At 39.4% G+C, this 17,654-nt stretch overlaps 1 protein-coding gene across 1 annotated transcript in view; it reads left to right on the top strand.

Moving 5' to 3' along the window:
* Positions 1 to 17,654, top strand: part of SLC10A7 (solute carrier family 10, member 7) — a 155,302-nt gene that overhangs the window by 123,092 nt on the left and 14,556 nt on the right. The window contains exons 8-10 of the mRNA XM_010576340.1: positions 5,663 to 5,828; positions 8,842 to 8,893; positions 10,425 to 10,498. Coding sequence (XP_010574642.1) covers positions 5,663 to 5,828; positions 8,842 to 8,893; positions 10,425 to 10,498 — 292 coding nt within the window. The remainder of the gene's footprint in view (positions 1 to 5,662; positions 5,829 to 8,841; positions 8,894 to 10,424; positions 10,499 to 17,654) is intronic.

The raw sequence follows: 17,654 nt of genomic DNA, 5'->3' as shown, positions 1-17,654 counted from the left end.
GCTGTCTCGTGGGGGTAAACTGGCTGACATAATGGAGTAAGATAGCTTTTAGGGGAGTTTGGTAAGCTGAAGAAAGACAACAAGATGCTTGTAAAAAAGATTTTTTCCCAGATTGCAAGAACTTTTTTTTTTTTTCCTATCCCATCTTCAGAAAAGAAATGTTAGATTGCACACTTTGTAGAATAAGGATAAATTTAGCATTTGTTGATGTCCTAGAAGGTATAGAAAGGTGGGTGAACCAGTACAAAGTTTGGGACCTTATAGCGGTATACAGGAACAGGTGAGAATGCGTGCCTTCACACAGGTACAGTCCATATAAAATTATCAGGACAGGGTCTGGCTGAAGTGATATGAGCTCTGCTTTGGAAAAGGGTCTGTGCATTTGAACTGCGATGCGGACCTTGGATATATGGAGGGTGGCTATGCTATGGAAATCTGTGACGCATATTCCATCTTATTTATGTCATTTCTACAACCCGCATAATCTCCCTTCCATTCCAGTATCTGATTCTTTCTACTGATTTTCACAGTGACTGTCATCTTAGTTCACTTTTTTTTCCATTTTTTTCCCCCTTTCGTATCTTCCCAGCTTCACTGAAGTAGTTCCCAATATTCCATGCCGTTGGCTTTCTTGGTTTGCCATCACTATGTAAGAAGAGATGTTGAGAAGTTATTGAACTGTTGCAAACATATAGCCTGACTCAAAGCTTTTCAAAAGAAAATTTTGCATTACAGAGTTCATTGCAAAGGTCTGTTGCTATAAGTAGTAAAAATATTACTTAAAAGTGAGTTAGGAATCTTACCTTAAAAGACAAAGTAAATAAGGTAACTGCTACATTTAGGTATAGTGACAATCCAGCATAGTTTCAGCTTGTTTCCTTGTGTGTTTCAACACAGGGAAAAAGTGACTTGTGTTTCTTTGTTGAAATGGTAAAGCCCCAGGTGTTTTTCCCAGGTATTTAGAAGTACATACCAATACATAATAAACAAGAGGAGCAGAAGTGCAGTAAAAACATTGTAAATTCTGTTAAAGATTAAATCGGTCCAAAAGAGTTGATAGAATAAGGAAAAATCTACTTTGTGTAATGATGTAAATACCAAGAGATACTCTTGTGTGTATAATGGAAACAGAAAAAGTGACTTCATAACCATTTCCCCTAGTTTTTTTTCATTTCGTGGGTTTAAAAAAAATTAAGTTGAAGATCTAGATAATTTTTGAAAGATGTACTGTATTACAAATGTCAGAAATTATTCCATTCCATATACATAGAGGGGAGCTCCTTGCCCTATTTAGTTCAATTAATAATGAACATTAATGAATTACATTGTTTATTACATTTTTTATCTTGTATGTCCAGCACTTGAGCAGGCAGGTGGAAACATTCTAGCTGTATTTTACTGACAAATTTCTCTGGGTATACAGCGTGACTGTTATGAAGGTATAATTAGATAAGTGAATTGTTTTTCTATAATATATCTTCTGCTGTTTTCATGTATGATCTTATGACGGATGAGCATTATCTACCTGCTTTCCTGGAATAGCAGATTGTGTTTCTTTGTACAGGGGATGTTAAGTGAATTAAGCATATGAGCAGTAAGCCCATTTGCTTAGGGAGGCTGGTGTTTAGACAAGGAGGTTATGGCAGGATACGGAGCAGTCTGGAGGAAAAATACTGTGGATGTAACCATTCTGGTAGAAGAACTAAATTGAAATGGGGACACTACTGTTAATTCATGTGTAATTACATTCCTTTGTTGTTAAAAATTAAATCCTGGGCAAGAGCAAGGTTTGAGCCTGGAATTGTTTTGAAGCAAATTTGGGCTGATGCCTTTCCAAAAACCTTTGGAGATTGCCAGGATGTAGTCACCACGAGGTAGTTGCCTGATGGACACGGTTATGTTCTTTTAAGATCTAACTTTTCTGTGAGTTTATCAGCACCTTTCATCATGCAGGTTATTTATAAAATATCACCCATTGCAACGTTTTGCTTCTCTTCCTTTCTTCTCCCCACTAAACCACAGTTTGGGGGAAGGATTCACCATGCATTGTTCTTTCATGTGCAACCTCCAGGTCAGCCATCAGGAATTCCTTGCTCTTTGGGACTGGCATTTAAATCTGCACAAAAATCTTTGCAGTTCATCGTACCTAATGTGATCACTACCGTAGGACCAGAGGGCCCAAAGCCCTCCTTGCAGAAGTAATTCTGCAGGAGTCTCAGCAGGGATACGGGTTGCAAGGCCTTGAGATTGTGCATACATTCTCTGCAACATGGTAGCATCCTGCAGCATTTCCCCCTGTAAAGTACATTTTAAAATGCTTTTGTGTTTCACATAATGATTATTCTTTCAACAGCTCTGCCTCCCTCTCCCTGCCCCGCCCCAGCTGTTTTTAACTGCATTTTTTATTTGAGGAATTCCCTTTCACTAGGAACTACGGAATTATTGCATCTGAAGAGTACTCCTCTTTTTGCTCTTTTCCATCAGTGTGCCAGTCTGACGGATCTATTTTAGATGTCAGTCATTCATATTTCTACCCCAGGCTGTAAGTTCATCTTTTCACAGGAGTATCAGTTCAGACATTTTCTCAACTGCTTGTTTCTTCAGTGCTTGACCCTCCCTTGTCCCCCGTTGTACTGGTACATACTTCAAAATACTGGACTTTGTTATTTCAACTGAGAGGTGGCATACCGGTACGATGCCCGAGTCTGGCATCCTTCGTACAGGCTGTAACATGCAAAAATTATCATGATAGCTTTTGCTGTGTTTGCAGACAAATGAAGCTTAATATCTCTGCCCAGGCTCCGAATTACCTATGAGATTCTTTATTTAATCATTTCAGTCTGCGTTGCTCGTGGCTTTTCAACCTCTATTAGGCTTCCTGTCAGAGAGTGCCAGCACGACAGAACAACAAGGTTCTCTGACTGGCTGGCTCGGTACTTTACGGTGTGTCGTCCTTATTGTATTTGTGGGATTTATCATTATTTCACTACAAATCTTCACAATTTTTTTTAAGTTCTCCGTTAACCCTGAAAAATTACAGAATTGGGTTAAGAATTAAAAGGCATCCTTGTCCTGAAACAACTCTGCAGGGCATAAATAAGTAACAAGTGGATTGGTTTTCAGTCAAAATGAATCAGCTGAGATGAGCTTCCCTGTGAAAAATCTAGTTGAGTTTTTACAGATACCTGTAGAGTTATATTTCTCCCCTCTTAAGTTATACAAGAATTTAGATTACCTTGAATCAGTGATCATAGGCTGAATCAATCTCTGAAATTATAGGTCGTCCTGAACCCTTTGACAAGATGAAAATGTATGGGATTCTGTGTTAGAGACAATGTATTTTGTCTGTGTTTTTACAGTATATATTTAGGATGACACTGGGTTGATTAGATGATTTCCTGAAGCCACAATTTAGTTCTTCAGGGTCCGACTATGTCATTTTTTCAAAAATACAATGTTCAGAAAGAAGCTGTATTCATATTTATGGTTATTGATTCACAATAATTCCAGACTAGATAGAGGTGGATATTTAAAGAAGATAACAGCCGATTGGAGATGTTGAGAAAATACTGCTTGCAGTTTTGTTTTTAAATATTTTTTTTCTCTTATATGTCAGTCCATGATAAATATGTGTTTACAGGTATTATTGTCATGTATGTTATAATTATACCTTGTACAGATACAAGGTTATAGTTTTCATAATAAATACCTCCAGTATAAGTTGTACTGTGGCATAATTAACCATCACTTTTCTTTTTCAACATCTTGTTACTTTCAGTATAAATCTTCTGGAAGGACCACAAATAAATAGGTGGTCTTAAGTAGCTTTTCTTTTTCCTCAATGTGACTTTAATTTAGGGGATAATAGGATTTTTTTTTTTAAGTTCCTTAGAAAACACTCACTTTAGAGGTGAAAGGCTTTGCTTTTTGCTTCTGATAATTACAGAGTTCAAATCTGCTCAGATTAGACTGATCTGGTCTTCCCACTTGATGTCTTTCACACTGCACACTAAATGTCTTCACTCGGCCTTTTTGCCTCTCTTTCATCAATGCGGTGTCTTATTCCTACCTGGTAGCTTATAAGGAGGTGACTGAAGGAGCTCCACTGAATGCTCTTTCAGAAGTTTGGCCATATATTCTGAGTTGTGTTCTCTCTTTAACATCTGGCAAGCGTGAAATTTTGGAGTTGAGTGTTTTCACTGGGATGTTGAGCATTCCCTTACGTGGTTTCCTGCAAATCCCGTATTTTTCATCAGCTTAGCAGTGCTGGGAGGTAAGTGCTGGTCTTCACCCTGCTTAGCTTTGCGTGAACCCCATGTGCCAAATTTTTAGTCTGTGCCCTGCCATGTGGTCGATGAAGTCTTTTGGCTGTGGTCACTGGGATAGCTCCTTCCAGGGCTTCCCTATTGAGAGACTTGCAAACAAGCTGGGAAGGCAGTGAGGAAAACTGACAGCTGCGAGGTCAATCCCGCAGCTTCGGCAGTTAGTGTGTGAAAAGGTCCTATGGTAGCATTGGTGATGATGCTTTGATATTAATCTTGAATACCTCTAAAGTCTTCTGTATTATTAAACCGATAGTGGTGATGTTCGTTAATGGTACTGCTATGGGAAGGTAACGAGACACCTTTAGAGCCCTCTGGTAGAAATGTTGCAGGATCTCCTGCTATTATTTCTGTAAGAGCCTGGTAACAGAAAACATCGGGAGGTCTCAGGAGAAATTAGGCAAGATAATGTGATTGCTGAAAAATTAACACAAGTGGCAGCTGCATGATAAAAGCTTTAAAAAGTTTTTTCAAACCGAATAAAGTAAAGAGAAAAACTAAAAGCAACTCCTCAGGCAGGGCTGCAGCAGATGCATTGTATCTGCTGAGGCTTAGTCCTGTAGTAGTTGGCATAATTTGAAAATTGAAGTTACTTTAAAATTTATAGTTGTTTCTAAAATATTCTTGAAAAACAACTTCAGATTCTGTTTCCTGAAAGTGCAAAAGTTCCACTAAGTACAGTAGGTTTCCTTGTTTTCATGTGTTAATTCTGGTATTCTAAAAGCGTGCAAATGGCATTTGTCTTTGGATTTACAAAAACTCTAGATATTCAGGGTTTGAATTATTTAAACTCCCACAACACATGCACTTTTGCTTTTCAAGCTTGAGTTATAATTTAATTAAAAACTTCTGGTGCATCGCTAGCTATTTAAATATTAAAATGTTCCATGGATCACTTTCGATTATCTACCGTCATGAAATTCCTGAAGATGTCAGATTTTTAAGATTCCCAAAGTTGCACTTGGAATTGTCTGTTGATGCAAAGGGGACTGTGATAATTACATACATCCATTAGTATCAGCAGAGGAGATAAACTTTGGGGAGGCTTAATGGGCATGTCTCAGTGACAGCTAGCAAAGAACATTTGGCATGATTAAGGATGGATTTGAATGTACTTGAAAATATACTCTCATTATGGACGCCCAGTGGAAGTTGCACTACAAATGTTAAATTCCCCAGAAGAAGAGTTGTGTGGCAGGGAAGCTTTGAAATCCACTGTGGCCGTCATCCAAATTACTCTCTTCTCTTTGTGTCTTTCTGCTGTCAGATTCACTTTGTGATGCCCAACTTGGCTCCCTGCATCTTTGAAAAGAGGCAACCTGTTGGTTTCTGTGTTTCAGATTGTCCGAAGATACATCAAGGACTGGCTTGAAAGGAAGAAGCCTCCATTTGGCACTATCAGCAGCTGTGTGCTCCTGATGATCATCTACACAACATTCTGTGATACTTTCGCCAATCCAAATATTGACCTTGATAAATTTAGCTTGATTATAATAGTGTTCATAAGTAAGTTCAGCCTTAAAGCATCTCTTTTATCTGTGTTTCAGGTGTGTAATGAGCTGTATGTACTGGAAATGGTGGGGCTGTGGGGATACTGGCACAGGGCTAGAGCTTGTACTTTTAATGTGTCTAGTAAACCAGATTACCAGACTTCTTAGGGGCGGGATGCTTTTAGGGGATTGAGTAAGCATTTAGAGAGGGATGAACCCTGCTGTTTAGGTGTGCCTGAGATTGCTCAGTGGCCCTCCCTTTCTAAAGGGGCACACTTTCCAAGTGTTTACGACCATTCTGTTTTGGCTTCTTTGTTATTAAACAACCATAAATGCACAGATGCTGCATTCCAAACAGAAAGGAAAGATTTGGGTTTGAGCTGTAACTCAAAACGCTGTTATAACTTAAATAGTTCTTCCTTACCATATTATAAACCTAGAAACTAGTTGGGAGTTTGAATGTGTTGATATATTTCTGTGGATGAACACATTTCTTGCAGAGTTCGTTTTAGAAGCACTGTAGTCGTTCAGCCCTAAATAACATACACATGAGAATAGACTGCTGGTATCCTTGCCGTCACTTAAAAACACACTTACAGATCACCACCTCCCAGGGAAAGGCAGTGGTATACAGGCACTGTCTCTTCTCCCAGTAGGAAATTCCCATCTTGCTTCAGACTGTCCAGAGGCAGGAGTTTCAATTTGCTTGGGGGAGAGGTAACTCAGTATACTACAGTATAAATCACATCTCATACACTCTAAAACTGTTAGATTTCAAGAAATCAATGCATCACCTACCTTGAAGTGTGTGTATATTCACGTTTCTGTTTAATACAAATAATGTAACTTCTATAAATCCAACCTGCATGAAAGTCAGTAGGAAATTTGCCTCTGCCCTTTGTGGGTCAGTTCTTATTCTATCCTAATTGTGGCAATTTTTTGGATATGAAACACGATACGTGTGTAAAATACTACATGGAATTATAAATGGTACTGTATAAACACTTCATTCTGAAAGCAGAGAAGAAGGAAGCCATGCTAAGGAGCTTTTTTTCAAAATGGAGGAAATACTTGTTTGCACAGGCACCTGAGAAGGACCACATCTGAGATGCACTTAAAATCAGTGCAGAGTTGTCAGCAAAAAAGAGGCATATGGAAATTTTCAACTCTGACAAGTCAAACAGGCAGAGAAACTCAGAATGAAGTAATTTCATGTTACTGTGCTGACCACTACTTTGGGGGGAAAAAAAAAATTCTTTTTTTAGTTAAAAAAGTATGTTCTTCCTTGAACAGTTGGTGTAGAGTGGTTGCTTCCATTGCCTTTCTTGTCCTTTCTTTTATTTCTCTGCAAGACAACTCTGCGTTTGTGCCATGTGTAATTATATATATCACTTGCAGTGCCATACGCTGAAAATCGTTATATATACATTTTCATTGCCAGTGTGCATAACTGGAGTTTCTTAGTAAGAATATTAACATAACCATTGAAACTGTGTGGAACATACTAGATGTTTGGTTTTTTCCTAAAATATTTCTAAACCCAAAAACCAAGGAAGTTGTGGAGATGGATATGCACATTGTATTCTAGAAAAAGTTTCTGTACCACCATTGGATGGGTTGGCTGGATGTCTGTGTTGTGTTATACCAGGATGTGAAATTAGCATGAGGAGTTTGAGATGAAACTGCATTTATTATTCTGCTGATTAATGTTTTTATGTAATTTTTGTGTTAATATTCTAGCCACAGCAAAATATGCACAAGGGATAATTGGTAGCAACACATGCTTATTGCTTTACAGAATTATACGTATTAAGGGATTTTTTTGTCTGTGCATGTTACATTAAAGCACTTAGTTGCAGAAAAATTGTAATTCAGGAACAATGGATAGCTTCCTTATTTCACGAAGGAAGAATTAAGTGCATGCTGAGGTGACATTTATACATCCTAGGAAATGTATGTAAGAGAATGGAAAATGTCACTGGTAATAGCTAATATCCCTGCCACGTTTCCCAGTTGTAAACTGGGGACAAAATCAAATGTATTGTCGTGGCTTACACTACCCCGTGGGACACATTAGCCTTATTGCGTTCACAAGTTTTGCAAGGAAAAAGGAGAGGACCCACCCCAGATTCTGCTGCAAGTAAAAGCCCTTCCCCCATAACCCACAAACACTCTCAGAAAAGGTCTGTGCAGGTCACAGGGTTTCTCCTCCAGCTCCGTGGGGAGTTCCTGCACTTCTGCACGATGCTCGGTCTCTGCAGTCCCAGCAGCTACTCGCAGCACAGCGGGGAAGCTGCCTGCTTCTCGCCACATCTCCACCGACCAAGGGTGGGCTCTGTGCATCCCACAGCCCCTGTGGGTGTCAGGAGAGCTGGCGGAGAGGAGAGCTCCCCTCAGGATGCTCAAAAACCATCCGCACTTACAGAGCTGACTGAGCTTGAACGAAAGCTGCTTTGTCTGAGCTACACTGCCCAGGTCAGGAATTAGCCTTTGTCTCAGAGGGAATTAAAATGTCTGTGATGATCTCCTCTTAATAGTGATCATTCATCAAGAGAGTAAATGTACCCAGCGCACGAGAATATTTGTTGTGATCATGGTGACACGTTGTACTTTCTCCTGTTAAATAGAAAGGGACTGAATTTAAATACTTGGCAACCAGAGCATGTCTGAGAGATTTTATATTGTCAACCCGATAAGCAAAACTAGCGCAAACAGATGCGCAGCATGCAGTAGTGAACTTTCCTGCCATTCATTGTGTCAAGAAATACTTGATTGAGAAGAGTTACCTCAGAAAGAACTTGTGTAGCCATGATATTAGTTCTAGCTTTCTTGGATGTAATGATACTTATTGTTCTTTCAGACAGTCTTTAAAAGGTTGTCTGTCATTGGATTTCTCTGGATAGACTTGGTCCAGCCTAGCTTCTGACCTGTTGTGTAGGGGGACAAAAGGCATGTACACAGCAATTGCAGAGATTTAAGTGATCTTTACTTGGGTGATCTAAGTCTAATTTAACTTCTTTCTCTTTCAGTATTTTCTGTTCAGATGAGCTTCATGTTTTTGACTTTCCTCTTCTCTACAAGGTAATTGAATGTGCTGAATCAGAACCTTTGAATATTTGTTTTGTGTGATATCTTTGGCTTGGGTGATACAGTTTATGCAAATCTGTAAGGGCAGGTTTCTGAATAGGGGTGACCTCATTTTGGTATTTCATATTGTCCTTACTGCATTTTCTCTGTTAGAGTTGCATAGGCTAAGAGAGCAGGACCTGAATTCTGTCCTTTCTTGTGTGTTAATTACAGAGTTGTTAAATCTCAATCAATCACTGCTATACCTCATCCACTGAAAAAAATGGATTTGCACAGATGTCACTGAAGGTATAATTTGCCCTGCAGACATGCTGATGACATATGAGAGAGAGAACTCAGTTTGACTTTTTACATCTCAAGATACATTTGCTGGGCTGGCAATTCAGTCTTCTCTGTATATGTCAAATTTGTTACGTTTATATGGTGATTCTTAAAAGACAGTTGTCCTGAACTAATGTTTGGTAGAGCTATTTTTTTTTCCTTTTAAATATCGACCAGGAAGAACTGTTGTACATTCACTTCTCAAAAAATAGTACTGTGAGAATGGTGTTAGGCAATGGTTTAGTGCGTCACTGGAGCTGGTCAGATTATCCACCATTGTCCTCTCACTTAGGCTTACTGGAGTATTTTTCTCAGCAGCACTCTGCTGGAATGGGAAATGCCACAATACAGCAGACTCCAGACATATGCTTTATATCAATTATACAATATCCGTAAGGGAGAATCACAAAGCAGGGTGCAATGTCTTAGAGCTACTTATGCTTTTTTAGTGCCACAGAAAATTTCTCTGTAACAAGATCACACCCTGACCTTAGAAGGCATTTTTAAATAATGTTTGAACTGCTAGACCTAACCTGGGGGGCAAGATATGTCCCAACTCTAAAATCTAAACTGTCATAAGTAGGAGCCAACTCAGTGTGGTAAATACTTAGAATCTCATAAAATGATTCCTAATTTGAACCAAAGGGTGATCCGTTGGCCACCTCTGTATAACCTCTCTCTGTATGTCATTTTTCCATCCTTCCTGGCCTTACTCCCAGTGTGTAAACCCTTAGATGCAGTTTTTCTCTGAAGTGGAAGATAACTACATATTCTAAGCAGTGCTCAGTGTAGACTCAATATACTATCTAAATTGAGCATTTTGTTAGCATTACATACTAGGAAAAGAAATCGTAGGTCATTCTCTTTTTTTACAGAGGCAAGCTAGCCACTGCTGTATTATAGCATGTTTGCAAAAATAACCTTGGCTGGAATAAAGTTGTGTCCTACATACCATGTGCCCAGAATTCGTCTCCTTCACACGGGAGCACATTCATTAGAGAGTTTGCCACAACTGAGAAACAATTCTGCTTTTAAAAAAAAAAATCAAACACTACTGTTCATTTGTGGGTAGAATTATTTCTATCACTAGACCTGATCAAAGTGATGTGAATGTGCATATGGATCCTCAAAGTAATGTATTTGATCAATGATGTTTTAAGAAGGTTTTTGTTATCAGAGGTTATTAAAACTCTTTCTTTTCTAGGAATAACTCTAGTTTCACACCAGCAGACACAGTGGCTATCATTTTCTGTTCCACACACAAATCCCTCACCCTGGGTAAGTCAGGAGATAAGCTTTTGAGCAAAACAACAGTAACATTCATACCTTGCTTTGTTGGAAAAAAACATGTTGTTGGTTGCTGGCTTTTCTGCTTAAATGGTTTTGGTTTTAGTGTGACAAGTAATGCTACCAGTATGATACTAATAGAGGGATAATATTCTTGCACAGATAAAATAAATGTTTATTACAGGGCAGTCAACATAGTCTTCTCAGCTCAGATTTTAGTGGTTATACAGTAAGACCACCTTATTTATGGAAAGCTGGATTTTTCTTTCTGTTCTTATTCTGTTCTGTTGCCTAATCCAATATTGATAAAATTTCAGGTTTGTTACTGAAAAGATTGTAAGGTATATCCGCCCAGTCTCACAGTAAAATCATACACCTAAAAGCTGGGATGTACAAGTGAAAATCAAGGCATGTAGTGTATTCAGAAACCACAAATAGACAATACTGTCTTTTGCTTAACATGAGCAAAATGTATGTGTTTATTTTAAGTCTGCAGATATTTTGGATAGTTTTATTTATTAGAATTCATTTATCAAAACATCATTGAGATATTTGTCACTTATGACCCCTCAGTGATAATAAGATGTTCTGATGGAAATTCACAAAATACTGCTAAATCAGTTATGCTTACAGCCACCTGCTACTGCTTCATCCATTATGTTCAGTCAGTGAAATGACTAGAATATTTTCTTACTGTTTTTTAAAATATGAAAACATGTGTTTGATAAAGCATATGCGACTGAATATATGCCTTTTCAAGACTGTATCTGTCAAAGAGAAACACAGCTAGTGTCAATAACAAAGGTAAGAACTCAGCCTGAAACAGGGGAAGAACAAGTCGGGACTTAGGTGAGATGTTTTCCGAGTCAGTTTAATGTAGCGAAACTCATCTCAGGGTTCTTTGCTTCAGCCAGGCCTGTGCTGCAGAACTGTTAGCAAGTGCCCTTCAAAGTCTGTGGGAAGTGAACGAGTTCCTGAAGACAAGAAAAAGGCAAACATAATGCCTCTTTTTCACAATGGAAACGAGGAGGGGACGAGGAGTTATAGATCAGTGAGTTTAACTTCATTTTGTAGAAAACTACTGAAACAAATAATTAAATTATTTTAACAGTGTAGGAAGAAACAAGGAAATGAGTAACAGCCCCATAGATTTGTCAAATTCATATCATACCAAACTAACCTAATTTCCTTTCACACAAGGTCCTGTTGCAGAGAAGTAGCAAAAGTTGTATAGCTTGAGAACATTATGGCTTTTGACATTTGCATGATGTTTTGGGCTCCACAATTCAAAAATTATGTGGACCAAGTGGAAAGAGATCGGAGGAGAGTGCCATGAATGATCATAGATCTCAAAAATGTGACCCCAGAGGAAGGTTGAAACAACTGGGGTTGTTGAGAGAAGACAGCCTGAAATGCAGTAGTGATCTTCAAACAGTTGATACAAAGAAGGAAGAAAGTAACTCTTTCACACTGGTCTTTGAAAAGGGAACGACTTTGTTACAATGATGATGATTTAAGCTAATAATCAAGGAAACCTGTCTAATGTAAACCAGTTTAGCTTTGGAATATGTTGCCTATTGATTTCTTGACTCTCCTATCATTGTAGACAAGCCTCAGACAGGAATTAGCTAGAGTTGATCCTGCCTTGGAGCAGAACATAAATTAAATGACATTAGGTCTTTTTCAGCCAAATGTTCTATGAAACTGAAGCTTCAACTAATAAATGAGCTTGTATTCAGGAGGATAGTTACACTTGTATTTATAGAAAGCAACTGCACACGTAAGTCATAACACACTACTGTACTTGCTATTTGGAGGGGCGTATAAACTTAGGACACAACTGTGATACTGCAGAAGAGAAGCTGGTGGTATTTAACAGCACAAATGTGTAAGTCTCCCCTCCTCAGTGAAACTAGTTTTATATACACTCTGTTGAATACTTCTGTAGCTTGCCATGACACTAAGAAAATAAGCACAAAGCCTTTTCTTAATATTTAAGTCCTAGAGAGGCTCACCATCACCCAGAAAAAAAATGAGGACTCCTCATTTCTTTTACTCACTCCACCAAGCATCCTCACGCAGTCTGTCTTGATCTGCACCCTATGCACACAGCTGAGTTGGTTCACTTTTCTTCTGCTAGTACACTCTCCTTTTTATATTTTATTTTCTCCTTTAGAAGAACCTAGTTTGAAGTTCCTAGCTTGCTTGACTGTTTGGCTCACATTTTCCCAATTCCAAGTTACTGCTCTCATTAGCACAGCCTGATGAGTCAGGCTTTGTATTTTGCAGCTTTCTTTGCCCAAGCACACCAATAAAAATACTTTGGCCACCTTGACTTCAGGGACTTGTACAGCTTCTCCCCAGCTATACAGGCTTTTACCCTGCTAATACAGACGTCTCATGGGTAAGTGCGCAAGTTGAAATGAAACAGGCAGATGGTAGAACACAGCATTGCAGGACTGTTTCTCAGCTACAGACCGTTCCGTTTGTCAGCTTCGGGACAGACTACCTTCATCCTTGAAGAGCTGGTGTCTCATGGAAGGCGAGTTTGCCTCCTAGGAGGCTAGTCACAAGATGTAATTCGTTCTTAGGCTTTTCACTTTTGCACTATTTTGCCTTACTGCTCAGGGCCTGCGTTGAGATGGCTGGTTGGTTGAGACCTGTGCTTCCCGTGCTGTATTCCATCTCTGGGGCTGAGCTTTGTCAAGGTTTCTTTGGGGCTCCCAGGTTTGTCTTGCGTGGGGCCAGCAGCAGTGTGTCCTGAATTGAGCACCACCCCTGATGGGGAAAGCTCTCTTTGGCAGTCCCTGGGAGCCCGTCTTCGGTAAGCCTGGGGGCCCCGCCACTCTTGTGTGCATCCCTACGCAGTGTGTGCACTACGTCGGCGTGCCTGCTGTGTATCAGTTTCAAGCTGGCCGGTTTTGAGACCACTGGTGTTTTACTCTGTTCGGTATTAGTACCAGGTCCAGATAAGATAGAGCTACATAAGCACACATTTCTATGTCAATAGAGAGTTTTATAAAGCTGTACTGCAATGAGGCATGCCCCTAAGCTCATGATGGAAACAGGAATGTTAACCAGAGCAGCTAGCACTTATTCCTTCACTGAAGGTGGAAGCAGAGTAGGTCTACTTTGTTTTTAAGGATCAGCCATTTCTGAATGACAGTTAAATTTACCCACAGCACAGTCTTGTCCACCCTGATCGTAGCAGAAACAAGAACAGACGTAGGCATTTTGGCCCTTACTCTTTTGTTGTTCTGTCACATTTCTACTTGTCCAGAGGTGTTTGCTATAAACCATGTACGGAGAAACCTTCTGTTCTCTTGCAGCGGAGAGAGTTTTTCCCCTCTCCCTCTGTCATTACAATGCCTGAAAGCACACACACAGCTCAGGGTCTGGTTTCACATCCGTTGTGGAGCTCTGCTTTGTTTGTCTTCAAGATTCCAGTGGTAGTGTATAAATGACCCCCCAACACTTGTTCTTTCACTTTGAAACTGATTTCTCTCAGCTTGGCAGGTGAAACTCCAAATAGGTATGTCTGGCCCTTTCCCTGGGGAGCTTAGAATGGCACCGACTAAAGTGGGAGAAGAGCTGACAGCTTTAAAGCTTTAGAAGTGGTAATAGGAGAGGCATGAGAAGACTTTTATAAGTCACTTTCTCCCACACCATATTATGAAACCAACTAATTCCCATGCAGTGCATGCTCATGAGGCCAACTGCCACTTCCACTGTTGAATCCATGAATAAGTGCTTGCTCTGCACAGAGATGAGTGCTGTTCCCATATGCTGGGTTTTATTTTGTAGACAGAACAGTTGACACACTTTTTGTCTCAAAGATCAGAGTGCAGGGCATGTTTGCGTAAGGACAAATTACACAGGGTAGGTGCTTTGGTAGGAACACAAGCTGATATTTCTGCATAGAGGTGGGTGCCCTGGCACTTTTTTGAATACAGTGCATCACATATGCAGAAAAACTAATATGTATTTGTATTTCACTTAATGAGTGAAACAGGATATAAACTTACAAGGAGTGAAGATAAATATAGTATTCACAATGCCCTCTGGCATATTCACCCACACTTTGTTCTCTTTCTCTCCTTCTCCCTACTCACATATATGCACAGTACATGTGAGCACACACATATGCGGACATTTGATGCATGGCTTTTATTAGTGCATTTGCCATTGATTGATTAGTACTTAGTATTAGTACTTCTTCTATTGATTGATTGCAGATGAAGTGACTATTTGACCTTTAATTATGAGCCTTGCTATTGAAAATGACATTGAGCTATGGCTTCACATAATCCATCTGGAAAGCCCGACATGATGCCATTCCCTGGAGTTCATTCAGTGAGAAGAGAAGAGGCCTCAAGGAAGTGCAGAGCTATCAGTGTGGCTCATCTAAAAAAATACTGCAGTTGTTGCTTGCACTTACGCAAAAGTTGCACCCAAGTAAAGAACAGTATTTTATTTTTTGCAGAGAGTGAGTTGCTAGCTAGAAGTTACAACTTCTTCCAAAAAATATTTTCACTTTAATTCTTTGTATTTGCTATGTAAAATTATTTTATCAGCAAAAAATGGAGTACTGTTACCTGTTTTGGCTACCACAAGTGCAAATGTTAGCACTGTAGGTATGATGACTAGCAGATTGGTAAAAAAACAAACCAAAACAACAAAAATAACCCCACCTTATAATAAAATCAGGCTACTGTTTGTGATGGAGAGTGCATTTTTCCTCATTTTGATTTATCAATGTGGCAGTTCTTTCACTATGGAATTCTTAAAGTAATGCAATCAAAGTTTCTAGGCTACAAAATATTTTCAGGAAAGAATAGAGTTCATTTTGCAAATAAAAGCCAAAGCGCTAACTTTCTTTTGTATTGTTCTAATTTAATTCAAATATTTTTTTTAAATACTCAGCTTCATACTGCATAAGTACAGAACTGATAGTTTGTACTTGAACAATTCTTAAAAGCCTGCTGTAATGCACAAATAGATTCACAGACAACTCAATTGTCTGTGAGTGAATCATCTAGGCTATGGATTAATCAGCCCGTGCCTTCCCCCGAGTTCCCCAGCTGCACAATGTGACAGAGTGCATCGTGCTCACATATAGCTCCAATCTGCTCACAGCTATCTATAGTTTGCTCATGTTTTCTACAGATATCTCCTTACAAGATTTTTCAGAGATAAGTAATATATTTGCACAGCCTAGACCACTACTGTTTAATATATTAGCTGGGGTTTTGCTTCATTGTTTTTTTCTTGCACGCAAACTCTGTGAAATGGTGTACTAATCAAGCGCAGACTTTTCTTACTGTGTGGTGATAATCACCTTTCTCCTTTAGATAGAAAAATGCCAAAATGTTCTAACTTGTGTTAAGATAAAAGGTAGATCATTTTGATTTTAAAAAGGAGGCATCTCTTAATAATTCTATAATAGAAAGTAAGATGGTAAAATCAGGTGCATTGCCCTAAGTGAGTATTCAGACAATACTCTGTGGTATTTTTGAAATGTGGTGGTTTTTCTCTGCTCCTGGCAGAGAATTGTCCTCTAAGGCGATTATTCATCAAGGTACTAACTGTGACTAGCTATAAATGTGTGAATAATTCCTCTGACTTTTACAAAAAGATCTAGAAAATAATCCCGGTTAATTGCTCTCTGAATGTTTCAAAAGTAAGACTTTTTATAGCGTCTCTTTTACTTTCAAAATTTTCCTATGGGTGTTGAACAGGAGACATTACTGTTGACATCGTATCATACTTCTTGGTGTTATTAGTGCTTGAATTTGCATATTTTCTTACCTGTTACAGACTTTTAGTCTCATTTCTTCCCGCAGTGTCCGATAGACCAACGTAAGTGAAAATGATCTGGCTACTCCTCTGCCTAGAATTGGTGGGTGCTGACCCTTGGGGCAGAAGAGAAGCTGATGGGAGGAATTGCTTGAAAGAATGAGTGTCTTGTGGAGGCTGTGTCTGGGCCAATATGTACCCCTCACTACTGCCAGAGAGTTAGAAACTCTCTCCCATTCCTGCTTCTGAGATCCCAGGGGGCTCAGTGGCTGCTAGAACCTTTGATGAGTTTTGATACAGTGATTCCTTGGGCCAAAATGGAAAGTTTTTCTCATCTTTTCAGTCTTTGGCCAGCATTTGCTTGGAAGCAGCAAGTGATTGCCTGGGCTTTTTCTTCTGCTCTGTGATTCACCTTCTCTTTGTCCTCTCTCTGTCTCTGGAAAATAAGAACTGAGGGATCTGCATTACATGAGATGATAGCAGGGAGAGCAGAAGCACCTGGATCTACTGCACTTCTCTCATGTTAGCATCTTTATTTTTTTGTAGCCCAACTTGAGGGCAGGTGGATTGCCTTTCCTAACTCGGCAGTCTTCTAGAACCACTGTTTGGTTCTCAACAAACAATATTATCAGTCAGGTTATTACCATGTAATTGACATGCTATTTCCAGTACGGTTGCTGTATCAGAATATTAGCAAAACCGAAGATTTCTGTAATTGGGAATAGTATGAATGTTTCCTGCTTGCACAGACAAATCCACCGGAGGTGAGATGCCATTTTGCATGTGTAAGCATGTCTATAATACTAAGGCCACCACTCACTTGAAGGGGCTGTCTCCACAAGAAGTCAAACTGACAGTTTTGAGTAGGCTGTGGTCGCTGCGATAGTCTGTGCCAGAGCATCTCTTTTATTTTCCCTTGCTACTCATATATGTGGCTGGGCAAGCACCCCTTGTTTGTCTCCTTCGAACCAGAGCATCCCCAGGGGCTGTATTTTCAGGAGGGAACTGTGCTGGCAGGCCAATCTGAAAGTAGGAAATGGCATAGTCCAGTGAGTTATAGTGGCTTTTGGACACACAGTACCTGATTCTCCCTTGGTTTTTTAAGCACAAGATTCACAGTATAGCATGTCTAATCTATTGCAGTTTACTCAATTTTGACCTCTCTGTGATTCTAGAAGGGGAAATACTACAGCAAATTAGGGAATCTCCATTCCTTTCTGACCTGAAATGTGTGTTTCTTTGATTAGACTTAGAATGTGGCAAGAAATTCTGTACCAGGTCCCAGGGCTTCCTTTTCATCTGTATACTCTGCCAGTAGTAGGTTTTTTATTCACATTTAGAAAGTTTGCCT

This window comes from Haliaeetus leucocephalus, unplaced genomic scaffold (genome assembly GCF_000737465.1).
Source record: "Haliaeetus leucocephalus isolate CR32 unplaced genomic scaffold, Haliaeetus_leucocephalus-4.0 Scaffold21, whole genome shotgun sequence".
Classification (NCBI taxonomy): Eukaryota; Metazoa; Chordata; class Aves; order Accipitriformes; family Accipitridae; genus Haliaeetus; species Haliaeetus leucocephalus.
This window is presented reverse-complemented; position numbering and strand designations above follow the sequence as displayed.